We start from the raw sequence: 18,038 nt of genomic DNA, 5'->3' as shown, positions 1-18,038 counted from the left end.
AACCTTCTTATCCATAGTACTATCTGCAAATGGGAAGGCCTAAATATTTGCTTCATTTTAAATGCACTATAAATATCACACTTTTAGATATTCTTGCTTTGTATACCATACACACACAAGATATATACAATTGTGTACACATATTCATTTTAACACATAAGCCTACATGCACATACAGCATACTTGTGTGTTTGCATATGCACATACAACACATATTTATGTAAATACACCTAGAACATATAAACACACACAAATATACATGCCCATTTACGTACACACACACGGTCAGCACAAAATACTCTGATCTAAATCTGGGAGTTGGCTTGTTAATTTAAAAGAAAAAGCAACCTTTCATTAATAAAAGTCTTTTTTGGAGTTCAAGATGATTTAAAACAGTAATGACAATAAAAGAAAACCTTCACCTCATCTGTAAAGGGTTACAGTGGCTTGAGAAATCTTGCTCTTTCAAGTCAAAAATTTCAAAGCAGACTTTATGGTTTGAAGAGATTGAGATTGAGAGAAACTCTGGGACATGAAAAGCTAGAACGTTTTCTGCCTCCTTCATTTATGTGGTTATGGTACTAACAAAATGACAGTGCTAGTGGAAGAAGTTTTAGGGTAGATTTATAAAAGTATTTGAAGTTTCTTAAAATAGTTAAGCATAAATTTTTAACACTGAAATATAGAAAGTGTAGAGATAAATATTCAGAATCCCAGTTACATTTGAACTCATGCATTTCATGTCTTAAAAATATTTGTGTATATACAGTTAAACCCAGCATAAATAAGAAGAAATTCAATTCAATATATATTATTCAGAATAAAAATCTTTTATTTTTCCAGTTATAATAGTCTCTCACTGTTGAAATTCTAAACAATCAGAACATGTATAATTTTTGGTGAATAAATATGTAATATATACATGGCTGAAGATAATAAACTGTTTTCATATATGAATAGAATCATACCCTATGTATTTAAATACTGTTCAGCTATCTGTACCTTCTACTTAATATATTATAAGCATCTCCCATGCCAGCAGATAGAACTCTTTCTTATTCATTTAACAAGCTGTATATAAAAGTGTTTATTCAATCAGATCATATTAATGGTAGCTTAAATTATTTTTCATTTTTTAATATTACAACTACTGCCATAATGTGTATCCTAGTTCATAAAACATTTTCCACTGTACAATTATTTCCTGAAGCTAAAAACCTAGAATTGGAATATCTGTATAAATGAAGCTACATAAATGTTTTTTTACATATTACTACATCATCTTTCAAAAATTCTGGATGAGTTTACACTTGTCCCTTAAAAAGGTGAAAAAGGAAATTGGAAAGTTATAGTTAACTGCTAAGAACTGAACCCTCTGGCTGGCAACATGATCCAATTCTACAATGAGTCACTACAGGTCCAGAGTTTAATCCTGACAAGGGTTTGATGAGTAAGGAGTCTGTCACCAGTACAGAATGAAACAATGTCTGCTTAACATATTCTTTTATCTGTTTTTCTCTGGTAACTGTGATAATAACAACAAAATCATAAGCACTGTACTTTCCATAACATCATGAGAAATTTAGCTTTCTATAAAATCACAATTCAAGTGATATCATTATCATGATTGCCTCTAAGATTTTGTATATTATAGAAAATAATTTTTTATTATAAATTAAGATTTATCTTGTTTTAAGAAAATATTAGTAAGGTGGCAGATTTCTTACTTTCTCTCAGTCTGATATTCTTGCCTTTAATTTGTGCATTCCTAGCCCAGTCCATATTGTCTTGGGTAAGTGGGCATTTACAACAGATTACTGCCTGCCAGGTTACAGGAATCATCCTTTGGACCTCGTAGCCTTTCTTTACTGGGAAATTAATAAACTCTCTCACAATTTTCATTAAACCATAGCTTGATATGAACCACAAAGTGCAGAACAAAATATAGTTAAGTCACTGTTCTTCTAAGTAATCAGAAAATAAAAAAATACTAATCATATTTCTAAGATTTTCTTCTTAAAATTTCCAAAGTAATGTGTCAATGCACTGTTCTTTCTAAAAAGAATATTCAAATAAGATTTTCTTATTGTATTTGAAACAATACAATGTCTAATTATTAACAACACTACGAAATGTTCTCTATGTTCTTATCAACAGGGTAATAAGCAGTTACTGTTGCCAATTAGTTTAAGGAATGATACCCCTTCTATTTTGCAATCTAAAATTTCTGAAGGAATAAAGGGCCTCTCAACAATAAAAACAAGGATTACTGCAGACTTCAGTTTCTATTCTACAAATGGAAGTATATTAACCTCACTTGCCTCTATATCAGTGGTTGCAAAATTTTAAATTTAAAACTTTTAATTATTAAAAATGCAAGAGTCTGGGCTCCAGTTTCCAGAGATTCTTATTTGGACAGCATTGTGGGTTGTATTGTGTTCCTCCCAAAAGATATGCTGAAGTCTTTGGGAACAGGGTATTTGCAGGTATAATTAAAACATAAGCTAAGATGAGGTTATACCGGAGTAGGGTGGGTCCTTCACCTAATGACTAGTGTCCTTATAAGAAGAGGACACACAGAGACAGAAGCACCGAGACAGAATGCCATGTGAACACAGATACACACTCAGGAGAAGGACAACCTTGTGATGGCAGAGGCGGAGACTGGAGTTCTGCAGCTGCAAGCCAAGGAACCACCACCAGAAGCGAGAAGAGAGACATGGAACAGATTCTTCCTCTGAGCCCCTAGGAAAGAACCAGTCTGCCAACACCTTGATTTTGTGCTTCTGGCCTCCAGAACTGTGAGAGAATAAATCTCTCTTGTTTTAAGCCACTCAGTTTGTGACACTTTTTTACCCCAGCTTTATAAAACTAACACAGACCTTGTGATGGGAGACCTAGGATTCTGCATTTTTAATACACCCCAGATCATTCTGAGATAGGTATCTGTGTGACATCCTTTGGGAAACTCTACTCTGTCACATCCTCTGTTATTCTCTCTATCATTCTATAGTCAGAAATCTATTTAAAAGCATGTGGTCCTAGCAATTAATTTCTTCCTTTAAGGGTTTGTTTTCTACCATATGTCCTCAGAAAGGACTTATGGTAGGAAATTCACGGTTGAGTAATAATTTGGGAGACAAAAATAAAGAGTGAATTTTTAAAAGCATCCTATGAATAGTGTTTCTGTGTTTGTTTGTTTGTTTGTTTTGCATTTGCTAAGAATAACAAACTCAATAAAATAAAGAGAATATTTAATGATAGTTCACACATTAATTGGGTAATTATAGTACTATATAGATATAGTAGTATTAAATTTTATTTACTTTAGAGTTCCAACAAAATATTTACGAATTTATTTTACCTTTTTTTGTAGGTAATGCTCCTTCCATGAGGTATTTTATAATGTGCTCAGTATTCAAAGCAAACATTCAGGAATTTTCTAAAATGTTGTCACTGCTATCTCTCCTACTTCTTACCTCCTCCTATCAAAATTTCCTGCCCAGGTCCCACCTAGGTTACAGATATGGAGTACCTAGGGTGCTTGAGACTGGGTCTTAAGCTGTGGGTCTCATCTATTTAACTACTTCAATACAGTGAGTGGGTATCTCAGCACTTAATCCTCCACTCCTGGTTCCCGAATTTCTTTAAAGTTTTAACTCATTGTAATATTTTACAAAGACATATAATCTCATTCCCCTTTACATGCATCTGGCCTTCCCTACTCACAGATCCTACTGCAATACAGGTTAGTGCTTGTAATGGGATAAATGTCGGTCCCCCCAAGGTCGGTCATGTCCTAATCCCCAGAACCTGTGAGTGTTCCCTTATATGGCAAAAGGGACTTAGCAAATGTGGATCTTAAGATGGAACGATTAACCTGGGTTTTCTGGGTGGGCCACAAATGTAGTCACATCTGTCCCTATAAGAGGGAGGAAGAGGGAATTTTGATTACAATAAAGGAAATTTGGCCATGAAAGCAGAGGCTGGACTGATGTGACTACAAGCCAAGGAATACCAAGTGGGCTTCTAAAAGCTGAAAGAGGCAAGGAATGAATTCTTGCCTGGAGCCTCCAGAAAAAATCAGCCCTGCTGATACCTTGACTTTAGCCCCTTAAGACTCATTTTGGACTTCTGATATCCAGAGCTATGAGAGAATGAATTGATGTTTTAAGCAATTAAGTTTATGGGAATTTGTTCCAGCAATAAGAAACTATTTTACTGCTTGTTTAGAGCCAGAAGTCCCAACTCAAAATACTTGAGGCAAAAAGAGAGCATATCAACTTACAGAAATGAGAAGTTCAAGGACTATTCCTTCAGGTATGGTTGGATACAAGGGTTTAAACGACATCACCAGGACTCAATCTGTCTATTGCTTGAGTCTGCTTTCCTCTTAGGCAAACTCTCGTTCTTCATGAAAGAAGGTTGGTCCTGGCAGGGATGGGCTAAGAGCATCCTTAGAGTTTATGAGGACAAATAAAGAACTGTACCTTCTCTCTTCCAGTATCTGTATTGTGGAAAGAACTCTGACTAACGCTGCTTGGGTCCTATGCCTATCTCTATTATCACTGCTATCTTCTGGCAGCCAGCTGTTCAAACGTGCTTTCAAGCCAATCCCATCAAATCAATTGGAACTATATTTTTTAAATGCAAATTAGATTCTTTACTCGCCTGCTTAAAACCTTTCAGTGGTTTCCACAGCTCGTTGCAGAAAGCACAAAATCCTGAAAATTACCACCAAGTTTCACATAATCAGGTCCCCTCTACCTCACTAGCTTATCAGGTACCATGTTCCCACATTCTGCCTATGTGCAGCCTGTGCTCTCAGACTCTCCTGACTAGAATTATAATTCCCAATTTCCCTCATCCCTCTTTGCCTTAATAATGTCTATCCTTCTCATTTCAGCTGAAATATCCCTTCTTCTGTGGGCTGAGCTAATGACACCTACCCACTAGCTTAGGACAATTGCTATATTGTCTCAGCACCCTGTACAATTTGGTCATTTCATCTATCATAATTATAATTATATATACATATAATTATTTATCACTGCCTGTCTCCCCAACTAGCTGTAAGTTCAGCAAGGTTAGAGAATAGGCATTTTGTTTCACGTTTCTTTATATTCCCAGCTCTTAATGATGTCTAGCATAAAGTAACTACTTTCTGAGTAAATATTTTAAAAGTAATCATATGAATATGCTTTCATGTTTTCACATTTCTCTTGAGTACATTTAATGAGTGCTTACTTAATGTGTTAGATCCTACATTAAATACCCTACTAATATGATGTCTAATCATCACATTCCTGAAAAGTAGACATTATTATTCACTTTAAAGATAAGTAACATGTAAATAATTGCCCAAAGCTACTTGGTTCATTACAGAGTAAGAACTGTGTCTGTTCACAACATCCTAATTACTACTAAACCATAGTTTTTAGCCTTTAAAAAAAGATGTACGGTATCTGTCCAAATACATTTCAATATTTTTTAGCTAATACACTTAACTTTCATTCATGCAGCACTGTAGCAAAACCCATTATTTTAAACTTGCCTCTACTTTGATGAAAGCAGGCTCAATATTCTCTGTAAAGGTTGAAATACTAAGCACATTATTATCTATCCAAATTTTTAACAGACAGGTACAATTCAGATAAGATAAAGAAAAATCTATTTTACAGCTTCTAGAGAAAATACAAAGGAACTTATAGGTTTCCTAATGACTGCATTTTTAAAGTTTCTTTAGAGAGCTTTATAATGGCCTTTTGAACTGTAAGCCATTGAAAAAGCCTCCCACTCCTTCACACGTGACTGTCACTCTGGGAGGTCAGAGGACTATTGAGTTCTTTGTGCCAGTTGAAAATCACTTTTTTCTTAAGAATTTCAAAGAAGCAGCTTCCTTGGCCTTTTGTTTTATGCTGTGTGGAGACACTCCCTTGGGTTCCCTCTGGGGAAAATGATCAACCAGGCTTCAGTTCCATCATCTGTTGGTTTGGGAAGAATGAAAAGGAAGTAGTTATTATGGTTTTGTACTCATTATTGCTTTCTTCCAATACATACTGTTTCCCTGATCCAGAACTGCTCTGAAATTGGGCATATGAAAATCAGCTCAGGGAGGTAGTAGATCCTTTCAAATGAATAACCTTAAAATACCTAAATATTTCTAAAATGGGTATAATAGCTTTATTTTCATAAATATCATGTGTCTTGGCTATTTTCTAACTCTTCGTCTATTATATGGAACTTGACTTTTCCTGTTTATATTTAATCAACTTGATTAAACTATCTTATACTTTATGCCTTTATGAGTTAGTGGGAAGTCATTTATGCATCTAGGGAATCAGTGTTATGAGACCTATTAAGATTCTATTTCTACTGACATTTCTTTTGTATGGTGAGAGAGACATCTTTCTCTGCATTATTAATAAATTGAAAGAAATAACTTTTGCTATTAGTTATAAATTAATATAACAGATAAACTGTTGGTTAGCTGTTCCTAAGTAGAATATCAAATCACAGGGGAGAGACTCTCCCTATGATAAGAGAAAACATAGTAATATTAAGTAGTATTTCAATTTAATAAATATTTAATACATAGAGAAAATAAATAAGCAAAGAACATAAACTTTATGAGTTACTTAAAATAATTAATATATTTTAGAGCAGGGACCTATTCATTCTTTGTTCTTTTGAATTATTTTTAAAAATTTTATTTCTCTATTATTTAAAATAACTGTAAAGTTAATTAAAACAGAATAGGAGGAGCTATAATTTTCAATATAATTTAGTCAGTGCCAAAATGATGAGACATTTTGGAAAAATCTTATGTGGAAATTTTTGTCTATAAACAGAAAACAGCAAGTCATACCACTTTGGATTGTTAAAAGTAAATATAGGATGTCCACTTCTAAGCAAGATGGAATAACAAGGACCAGATTTACCCTCCCTTTTGAAACAATCAAAAGAAGAACAAAATATATGAAACAACACATTAGCATATTAATTGATACAGAAAAAACATTTGAAAAATCTATCACCCATTCCAGTTAAAAAACAAAAACTCAAAAAAATAGAAATACAGGTGAACTTTCTCAACTTGATAAAGACCATCTACAAAAATTTTGCAGGTAACATTATACTTAATGGTGAAATACTGACTGCTTTTCCACTAAACTGGGAACAAGAAAAGAATGTTCTTGCTCACCACTCATTTAATATAGTATTGGAAATTCTAGCTAGCACAATAAGGCAAGAAATGAAAATAAAAAGCATATAGATAGAAAAAGAAGAAATAAAACTGTCCCTATTCACAGATGACCTGATTATCTACATAAAATATTGTAAGGAATCTACCAAAAAAAAAAAGAAAAAACAAAAACAAAAACAAAAAAAACCCATAAGTAAATAAGAAAATCCATCATTATCATAGGAAACATGAAAAAACATATAAAACAATTGTATCTAAATACTAGCAATTAACTCGTGAACACAAAAATTAAAAGTATAATACTATTTATAATCACTAAAAAAATGATATACTCTAGTATAAATCCAACAAAACATGTATAGTACTTGTATGCTGACATGTATAGGACTCATATGCTGACAACTTCAAAATATTGGTGAAAGAAATCAAAGAAGATCTAAATATATATAGCGACAGTCCATGTTTGTGGATTGGAAGACTCAAAATCAAAGATGTCAATTCTCCCCAGACTGATATAGTGGCTTAGTGCTATTCTTATAAATCCTAGCAAGTTTTTTGAGATATAGACAAGGTTATTATAAAATTTATCTGGAAAAGCAAGTGGGTTAGTCTAGCTAAAACTATTTAAAAAAAAAAAAAGATTAAAGTAGGAACATTCAGTCTCACTACATAGCTACAGTAAAATTAAGACTGTGAGGTATTGATGGAGGAATAGATACATGGATCAATAAAACATAATAGTCTAGAAATGATCCATGCAAAGACACCCAATTGGTGCTTGATGAAGATGTTAGAGAGGATATATAGCTTTAGAATAAATGGTACTGGAGTAAGTAGACATCCAGTAGCCAAAAAATGAACATTAACCCAAATCTCACACCTTATACAAACATTAACTAAAAACAGGTCATTGACTTAAATGTAAAAAATAAATCTATAAAATGTTAAGGGGGCAAAAAACCATATGAGAAATTATTTGGGATTTAGGGTGAAGCAAAGGGAACTTAGACTTGGCACTAACTGTGGCATCAGAGTGTGCCTCTATAGAAGGAAAAATTGATGAATTTAATTTCACAAAATTAAATACATTTGCTCTGCAAAGTTTTCTATTAAAAAGGTGAAAGTATAAGCTATAGATTAGAAGAAAAGATTTTTAAATTACACAAAAAATAAAAAAGAAAATCTATGAATATGGGCAAAAAGATGAAGAGACATTTCTCTGTAAAGAGTATACAAATGGAAAATAAGCACATTAAAGTATGTTCAACATTATTAGCCATTTTATGGCAATTCAAATTAAAACCACGGTGAGATATCACTACTGTATCAGAATCACTAAAAAGAGTGACAAAATCAAATGGTGAAGATGCAGAGAAATGGAATAATTCATACATTGCTAGTGGGAATGTAAAATAATACAATAATGCCAGAAAAGAGCTTGGTACTTCTTCAAAAAACAAAACTAACTAAAATGCTAATACCATATGACCCAACAATTGTACTCCTAAGCATTTATTCCAGAAAAATGAAAATTATATTCACACAAAACCTGTACACAAATGTTTATAGCATCCTGGACACAAAGAAAAGATATTATATTCACACAAAACCTGCACACAAATGTTTATAACATCCCTATTTATAACAGCCCCAAACTGGAAACAACCCAAATGTCCTTCCACAGGTGAATGGTTAAACAAACTGTGGTAAGGCATATGATGAAATACTCCTCGCAATAAAAACAAATAAACTATTAATATACACAACAACCTGGATGAATCTCTGGAGATTTATTCTGAGTGTAAAATGCCAATCCTAAAAAGTTACCATTATATGATTCCATTTATAAGGTTGAGCATTCCTAATCTAAAAATTCAAAATACAAAACACTCCAAAATCCGCAATTTTTTGAGTCCCAACATTATGAAACAAGCGGCAAATTCCACACTTGACCTCACGTGATGGGATGCAGTCAAAACACAGGTACAAAACACAGTTTATTCAGCATCCCCTAGGGGAAAAAGACCCTCCCAGCCCTCTTCAGCTGCAATGTATCTTTTCCACACACTCCAGATTCCCCCATGAAAGCATGCCCATAAAGGATAATAAAATGGCACTTGTGCAGGCTGAATGCACCAACAGCAGGTTTTCCACAATACCCCACATGAGGCCGAGACCTGCATACAATACTCACTATGTTTTTTTTTTTTTTCTTATTTTCTGCTCTGTGGTGTAAAGATATTGTTGAACACATCAAAAAAGGCCTGTAGATATCCCTCCAGGTAACAGCGATAAGAAAAGAGGAAGCATTTATGTTTATCTATTGCACAGAAAGTCAAGCTGTTGGAGAAACTGAACAGTGGTGTAAGTGTAAAACATCTTACAAAAGAGTATGGTGTTGGAATGACTACTGCATATGACTTTAAGAAACAGAAGGATAACCTGTTGAAGTTCTATACTGAAAGTGATGAACAGAAATTCATGAAACATAGAAAAACACGGCATGGAGGTAAAAAAAAAAGATCTCAATTGTGTATTGAAAAAGTGGATCTGTCACTGTGATGATAGTGAACACATGTCACTTAGTAGTATGCTGATCATAAAACAAGCAAAGTTCTATCACGATAAACTGAAACTTGAAGGGAAGTGTTCAACAGGCTGCTTGCAGAAACTTAAAAAAATACACAGCATTAAATTTTTACGTATTTGTGGTGATAAATTATCTGCTAATCATGAAGCAGTGGAGAAATTCGTTGATGAGCTTGCCAAGGTCCTTGCTAATAAAAATCTGATGCCAGAACAAGTTTATAATGCCAATAAAACATCACTGTTTTGGCATCATTGCCCCAGAAAGGCACTGATCACAGCTGATGAGACAGGCTCTACAGGAATTAAGGATGCCAAGGACAGAATAACCATGCTGAGAGGTACTAATGCAGTAGGCACACATCAGTGTAAGTTTGCTGTGGTAGGCAAAAGCTTATGTCCTTGCTGTTTTCAAGGAGTGAATCTATTACCAGTTCATTATCATGCTAACAAAAAGGCATGAGTTACCAAGGGCATCTTTTCTAATTGGTTTTACAAACATTTTGTACCAGTGGCTCATGCTTACTGCAGGGAAGCTGGACTGGATCATGACTGAAATATTTTGTTACTCTTTGACAGCTATTCTGCTCACCCTCCAGCTGAAATTTCCATAAAAAATGTTTATGCCATGTACTTTTCCCCAAATGTGACTTCATTAATTCAGCCATGTGACCAGGGTATCCTTATGTCAGTGAAGAGTAAATATCTTAAATAGCATGCTATCAGCAGTGACCAGAGGCTTAGGAGGTGTAGGAGGTTTGCAAAAGAAGTGTAGCATGAAAGAAGGCTTACATGTTATTGCTAATACTTGGAACACAGTGACTGAAGACACAGTTGTGCATGCCTCACACAACCTCTGACCTGTGACTATGTTCAGCAATGATGATAAATAAGGTGGTAACTTCGAAGGATTCCATATATCAAGTGAGAAAAAAATTAATAGAACAGAGTAGTAAGCCAGAAATAGAACCACAATATATGGAAAATTTATCTTTTAAAGAATATGTAAAGGTAATTTAGTGGAGAAAGGATAGTCTTTTCAAATACAGTGCTGGAAATATTGGTTATGTATGTGCAAAAAATGAATAGATCCCTACATGGTAACTGTGATGGTTAATTTTATGTGTCAACTTAACTGGGTTGCAAGATACGCAGATATTCAGTTAAACATTATTTCTGGGTGTGTCTGCAAGGATGTTTCTGGATGAGATTACCATTTGAATTGGTGAACTGAGTGAAGCAGATTTCCCTCCCCCATGTAGGTAGGCATCATCCAGTCCACTGAGGGCCTGAACAGAATAAACAGGTGGAGAAAGGGAGAATTCACAATCAAGATAAAAAATGTGTCCATTATCTCCAAAAGATCCCTCTTGACTTTATGTAATCCCTTCTTCCTGCCCCACCCCTCTCAGACAACCACTGGTTTACTTTCTTTTTCTCCACTGTACATTAGTTTGTATTTCCTAGAATTTTATATAAATTGAATTGTACAGTATGTGCTTTCTTTTTATATGATTTCTTTTACTCAGCATAATTATTTTGAGATTCATTACTGTTGCTGTGTATATCAATAATTCATTTATTACTGAGTGTATTCCATTGTATGGATATGCCACATTTTTAAAAACCATTCACCTACTGACAGACATTTAGACTTTTTCACATTTTTGGCTATTAAAAATTAAGCTAGTATAACACTAAGGCCCAGCCACCAAAAAAAAAAAAAAAAAAATCTACTATACATATCTGTGTACAAGTCTTTGTATGGACATACACTTTACTGTCCCTTGGGTAAATACCTAGGAGTGGAATGGCTGGATACTATGGTAGGTATAGAAACTGTCAAATTGTTTATCAGAGTAGTCACACCATTTTACATTCCCACCATCAGTGAACACAATTCAGGAGCTGAAATTACCCCACATCTTTGCCAACACTTGGTATGGTCAGTCTGTTTAATTTTACCATTCCTAATTGGTATGCGATACTTTTTCATTATGGTTTTAATTGTCTTATTACTGAGTATCATGAGTTCTTTTTATATTCTGCTAGTATTTTTTCCCAGTCTTATCCTTGCCTTTCCATTCTTTTAATGCTGACTTTTTAAAAAGTAATTTTTAATTTTGATAAAGTACAATTTATCAATTTATTCTTTTATGAAATGTGCTTTGGGCATCATATCTAAAAAAGCTTTAGATATGTCTAACCCAAGTTCACATGGTTTTCTCTGATGTTTTCTTTTAGAAGTTTTATGGTTTTTGGTTTTACAGTTATCTATATGGTCCATTTTGAGTTGATTAGGGTGAATGGTACTGTATTAGGGTTCTATAGAAAAACAGAACCAATAGGATGTGTGTGTGTGTGTGTGTGTGTGTGTGTGTGTGTGTGTGTGTGTGTGTGTATGTTTATACACACACACAAATAGATTTATTGTAAGGAATTGGTTTACACAGTTAGGGAAACTGAGAAGGCCCACTGTGTGGCGTTTGCAAGCTGTAGACCAGTGAAAACCAGTGGTGTGGTTCCAATCTGCTTCTCAAGGCCTGAGATCCAAGCAAACTGATGGAGTAAATTCTAATCCAAGTACAAAGGCCTGAGAACCAAGATCCCTGATGGTCTTAGTCCCAATCCAAAGGCAGGAAAAGATCAATGATTTAGCCCCAGGATATAGGACAAAGAAAACATGAATTGGGAGATTGTTTCACTGTTTTGAAACTAGTCAGCGTCACAGATGATGGCAATTCACTCTCACAGGCATACATTAGAGAAGTTAACTTTTGCAGATTTCACAGATATGATCCCCTGCTTCTAGTACACTAACATATTCAATACCATCCCAGCCCACCTTACAAATGCGCTTGCCATAAAATCTTACATCTCAGAATAAGTAAAATTGGTAACTAAAGAGAAGATAAGGAAGATTCTGATGTTTTTATCTTCTTGAGAATTCTTAACATTTCATAAACATATAAAATTGTGATTCGAATGCTTCAAATCACTTTTCAGATACCCAGAATAACATTTGCAGTCTTTATGGACCTTCTTATTCAACGTCTAGTACCCCTCCACAAAAATTACGTTATGCAGTATAAATAATAAATGTTATTGTTTGAATAAAAGAATAAACGTTATTTGGTATAAAAGGCAGAAGAGATGGTGACCTTACGAGGCAATTTCAAAACCATGGCCCAAAAATTCTTTGGCACTTTCATCAACAAAAACAATAGAGATAAAAATAAAGACTATTATGACGACATTAATCTCTACACTTCCTCATAATTAACCACTGCAACTTGTTGGATATACTTTCAATACTTTTCCTTTACATATGCCAACTTGACTAATATCAACGTGGGCTTAGTAAGACTACAGCAGAAGCCTGTAAAAAAGGGATGTTTTATTTTTATTCCTTCCCCTTTTCTTCAATATATTCTTCTTTTTCCTTCTCTTCCTCTTTCAATATTTTGTTTTGTTTTATGACAGTATCATTTTTCTATTTTTTCATGAAGCTCTGAGATGGAATTGAAGCCAAAATATTTGGTGTATTAGTGGAGCAAAGTGTTGGCTCGGGAAAGGTGTGGTTTGCCCTTTACCTTTGAAGGTTAATTACTATCACCTCTCCTCCCTATTTTATATGGACAATTGGCTTTTGTTCGATCTTATGAACACAATGAGTAGGACTTTGCAATATGGAAGAAGTTGGGGGTAGCATGGGACATGGTGATTGAAAAGGCGACCAAAGCTGTTTGCCACAGATCTCTTTCAGACAAACTCCTAGGAAGATTGTAAGTTTTGACATGATCTTTTGTTTTGTTTCCCCTTGATTTTGGTGTGTTTTGCAGCTGCTGAAGGAATGGTGTGCAACAACCTGTGTTCAAGTGATGGCTGTTGGGGACCTGGGCCGGACCAGTGCCTGTCGTGCCGCCGCTTCAGTAGGGGAAGGATCTGCATAGAATCTTGTAACCTCTATGATGGGTAAGGCTGTTTCTCATGTTGCCTTTACTTTACGAGTTGTGAAGTACTGATTAGCTCAGATTTAAAAGTTGTAAGAAAATGGCAAAATTTCAGAATGTGCTTGTAGGTCAAGATTTTTAAGGACAGCTCTTGTATAAAGGAGAAACATATAAAACAATTGTGTTGAGGGGAAATAATTTCATTTTAAATAGCAAGTCTAAACATATTATTTACTATTGTGTACATTTAAAAAATGTATATACTTAGACAATTCTTAATAAATTATAGCAATTTATACATAAGCAAAATTGAAAATATATTCCAATTTTCCTTATGAAGGCGGTTGTTATAAGTAATCTTTCCTTCCATATGTCCCAATGATTTTTTTCTCTCTTATAATTTCCTATTAATTTTCATCTGGAGTTACAGCATCTCTTTTGATTGTTTCCCATTCATGTCATATGTCTATTTGTGTATTAGGAACAGCCCACATTTCTGTGTCTTTGACAACTGCTTAAACCTTTAGAAAAACCACCTTTGTAGTTTCTAGTTGAAGAGGTTTTCAAAGGTGTTCTGCCACTTTCTAGATGTTGCATTCTAGGTAAGCAATATTTTAAATCAAATATTTTAAATTGCCTCTGGTATTACAATAATCATATTGCCAATAATAAAAGCTAGTATATATCTAGTTGCATGGCATTTCATATAGTCATAAAATCACTTTATCATAACATACCATTTTATGCATCATAGCTATCCTTCATTATTGTTATAATGCATTTTTTAGTACTGTTTCAAAAGTTTTCTTATATTGTTCACTGAAAATATTTTCAATAGTTGTGTAAAGTGTAGTTTTGTGAGCACCACGCTCAGCCAGTGAGCGAACCGGCCATCCGTATATGGGATCCGAACCCGGGGCCTTGGTGTTCTCAGCACCACACTCTCCCGAGTGAGCCACGGGCCGGCCCCTAAAGTGTAGTTTTGAAGTTCTTTATTTTATTTCTTCTTATGCCTCATGAATTGTCTTATTTAAATGATTGTTTTCATGATCCCCAATAACATTGTAGTTTTGCATTTTACATCAGGATAAAATCTACAGGCAATAATATTTGCATGTCTCTTCTTTGAAAGATGACCAAAACCAATTTCTTCCTTGAAATTCAGAAGAAAAAGATTCAATTTAGAAGTTTAAGTACAAAAAATACTTTAAATAAGAATTTAATAATTTTCGGGGAAATTTCACCAATTTTATAGGATACAATTGACTTATAAATGTGATAATGAATAGCAAATTATGTGCTGCTTGTCTTATAAAATCATATTCATGATTGTTTACATTATTATGAAAAAATATTTTCTGTTCACAAAATATTCTGGATCAAAATACACTTGTATGTGTGTGCAACAATTGATGCCGTTAAAATAACATGTAATAGACTTTAATTTCATTAAGCAAACGTTATCTTAAAAGTTTACTGAATATATATGTCCAGTTCTCAGGAGGGAATGGATTCTAGAAATCATTTTATGTAACAGCAGCATCTTATAAACAGTGAGAACTTGTGTAATTAAGTATTGGCCAAAGTCAACACGAGATCTTAATCAAGCCAACACTAGAACTCAAAGCATCTGATTTTTATCCTATTCCCTTTCCAAAATCCATTTTTTTTTCTTTAGTATTTCAGTTTTAAACTTGTAAGAAGAATAAAATTTATACACCATTTTCTATCACTTCTGCAAAACGGTGATTTGCATTTCCCTGATGATTAGTGATGTTGATCATTCTTCGTGTGTCTGGTTGGCAATTTGTAGGTCTTCCTTTGAAAAACGTATTTTGCCCATTTTTTAATTGGATTATTTGATTTTTTTTACTGTGAAGCTGTTTGAGTTGCCTGTATATTCTGGATATTAATCCCTCGTTGGATGTATAGTTTGCAGATATTTTCTTCCATTCTGTAGGTTCTCTTTTCACTCTGTTGATTGTTTCCTTTGTGGCACAGAAGCTTTTTCGTTTGATGTAATCCCATTTATTTTTCTTCTGTTGCTTGTGTTGTTGGGGTCTTAGTCATAAAGTCTTTGCCCAGTCCTACTTCCTGAGGTATTTCTCCTATGTTTTCTTCCAGGAGTTTTACAGTTTCAGATATTTTACTTAAGTCTTTGATCCATTTTGGGTTGCTTTTGGTATAAGGTGAGAGTTTTAGGTCTAGTTTCATTATTCTGAACATGGATATCCAGCTTTCCCAGCACCATTTACTGAAGAGGCTTTCCTTTACCCAATGTATGTTCTTGGTGCCTTTGTGAAAGATCAGCTGGCTGTAAGTACCTGAGTTGATTTCTGGGCTCTCTGTTCTGTTCCATTTGTCCATGTGTCGGTTTTTATGCCAGTACCATGCTGTTTTGGTCACCATAGCTTTGTAGTAAAGTTTGAAATCAATTTGTGTAATGCCTCTGGCTTTTTTTTTTTTTTTTTCCTTTGCTCAGGATTGCTTTGATTAGTTAGGTCTTTTGTTGTTCCATGTGAATTTTAGGATTGTTTTTCTATTTCTGTGAAGATTTTCACTGGTATTTTGATGGGGATTGTATTGAATCTGTAGCTCACCTTGCGTAGTATGGACATTTTCACATTAATTCTTCCAGTCCATGAATAAGGAATGTCTTTCCATCCTTTGGTGTCCTCTCTAAATTCTTTCAGAAACATTTTGTTGTTCTCTTTGTAAGAGATTTTTCACCTCTTTGGTTAAATTTATTACTAGGTATTTTATTTTGGTAACTATTGTTAATGGTCTTGCTTTTCTGATTTATTTTTCTACTTGTTTGTTGTTGGTGTATAAGATGGCTACTGAATTTTGTGTATTGATTTATATCCTGCAACTTTACTGAATTTGTTTATGAGCTCTAGGAGTTTTTTGGTAGAGGTTATGGGTTTTTTTATTTATAGGATCATATCATCTGCAAAGAGTGACAATTTGACTTACTCTTTTCCAATTTGGATGCCCTTTATTTCTTTCTCTTGCCTGATTGCTCTGGCTAATACTTCCAATACTGTGTTGAATACTGTGTTGAAGAGAGTGGGCATCCTTGCCCTGTTCCTGTGCTTAAAGAAAAAGCTCTCAGTTTTTCCCCATTCAAGATGATATTGGCAGTGGATTTTTCATATATGGCTTTTATTGTGTTGAGATATTTTCCTTCTATACCTAGTTTGTTGAGGGTCTTTATCATGAAGTGTTGCTGAATTTTGTCAAATGCTTTTTCTGCACCTACTGAGACAATCATATGTTTTTGTCCTTGTTTTTGTTGATGTGTTGTATCACATTTATTGATTTGCATTTATTGAACTATCCTTGCATCCATGGGATGAATCCCACTTGATTATGGTGTATAATCTTTTTGATGTGTTGCTATATTCTGTTTGCTAATTTCTTGCTGAGGATTTTAAACAAAAAATGCAGGTTTACTAAATAAACTTTGGTTACCAGACTGTTTTTGGTATTTAACATTTTCCATACTTACATCATTAAATCAAACCTGTTAAGAGATATTTAAGGTTTTTAATGCATTTCACAATAGTAATGGGCCCCCATAAAATCATAAGCATAGGGTAAGTTTGAAAGATAGGAAATGAAAGTAACTTATGAAAGTCTGATGTAATTCTTGCCTGCCCAATGATTGATTCTCTGCTTCCCATCTTGTGGTATTAGCTAGTTTCTTTCAACATTTCTTGGTTGTTAGGGTAGCTTTTGAGGAAGAATGAATTCAAATCCTAACTTCACCACTTCCTGGTTGAAATGTTCAACTTTGGACAAAAGACCCTCATCATTCAAAACTCAGTTTTCTTACATGAAAAATGGGATACTAATGGTGTCAACTTTATAGGATAGTCGTGATTATCAAATGAGAAAATGTTACAACCTTGTTAGAGTTCCTGCCATGAATATTGTCATTATTTCTTCTTTTATCTATTAATTCAAGCTGATTAAATGGTTAAGTAGAACAGTCATCTTAAAAACTGCTGAAAGTAATCAAATACAAATGTGACATTCACCAAAATCTGGGGAGCCTATATACATCTATCTATCTATCTATCTATCTATCTATCTATCTATCTATCTATCTATCTATCTATCTATCTATCTATCATCTATCTATCTATCATCTATCTATCTATCTATCTATCTATCTATCTATCTATCTATCTATCTATCTATCTATCTATCTATCTATCTATCTATCTATCTGGCTCTTAGGAGAGAAGAAATCCTAAAAAGAGGATTTTTGAAGGGAAAAAAGAAAA

At 33.9% G+C, this 18,038-nt stretch overlaps 1 protein-coding gene across 3 annotated transcripts in view; it reads left to right on the top strand.

Annotated features, from left to right (window-relative positions):
* ERBB4 (erb-b2 receptor tyrosine kinase 4) overlaps positions 1-18,038 on the top strand; it is a 1,081,647-nt gene that overhangs the window by 790,059 nt on the left and 273,550 nt on the right. For all 3 annotated transcript variants that reach the window (XM_063078433.1, XM_063078424.1, XM_063078415.1), the window contains exon 13: positions 13,636-13,768. In XM_063078433.1, the coding sequence (XP_062934503.1) occupies positions 13,636-13,768 (133 nt within the window). The remainder of the gene's footprint in view (positions 1-13,635; positions 13,769-18,038) is intronic.

This window comes from Cynocephalus volans, chromosome 1, assembly GCF_027409185.1.
Source record: "Cynocephalus volans isolate mCynVol1 chromosome 1, mCynVol1.pri, whole genome shotgun sequence".
NCBI classification, from domain to species: Eukaryota; Metazoa; Chordata; class Mammalia; order Dermoptera; family Cynocephalidae; genus Cynocephalus; species Cynocephalus volans.
This window is presented reverse-complemented; position numbering and strand designations above follow the sequence as displayed.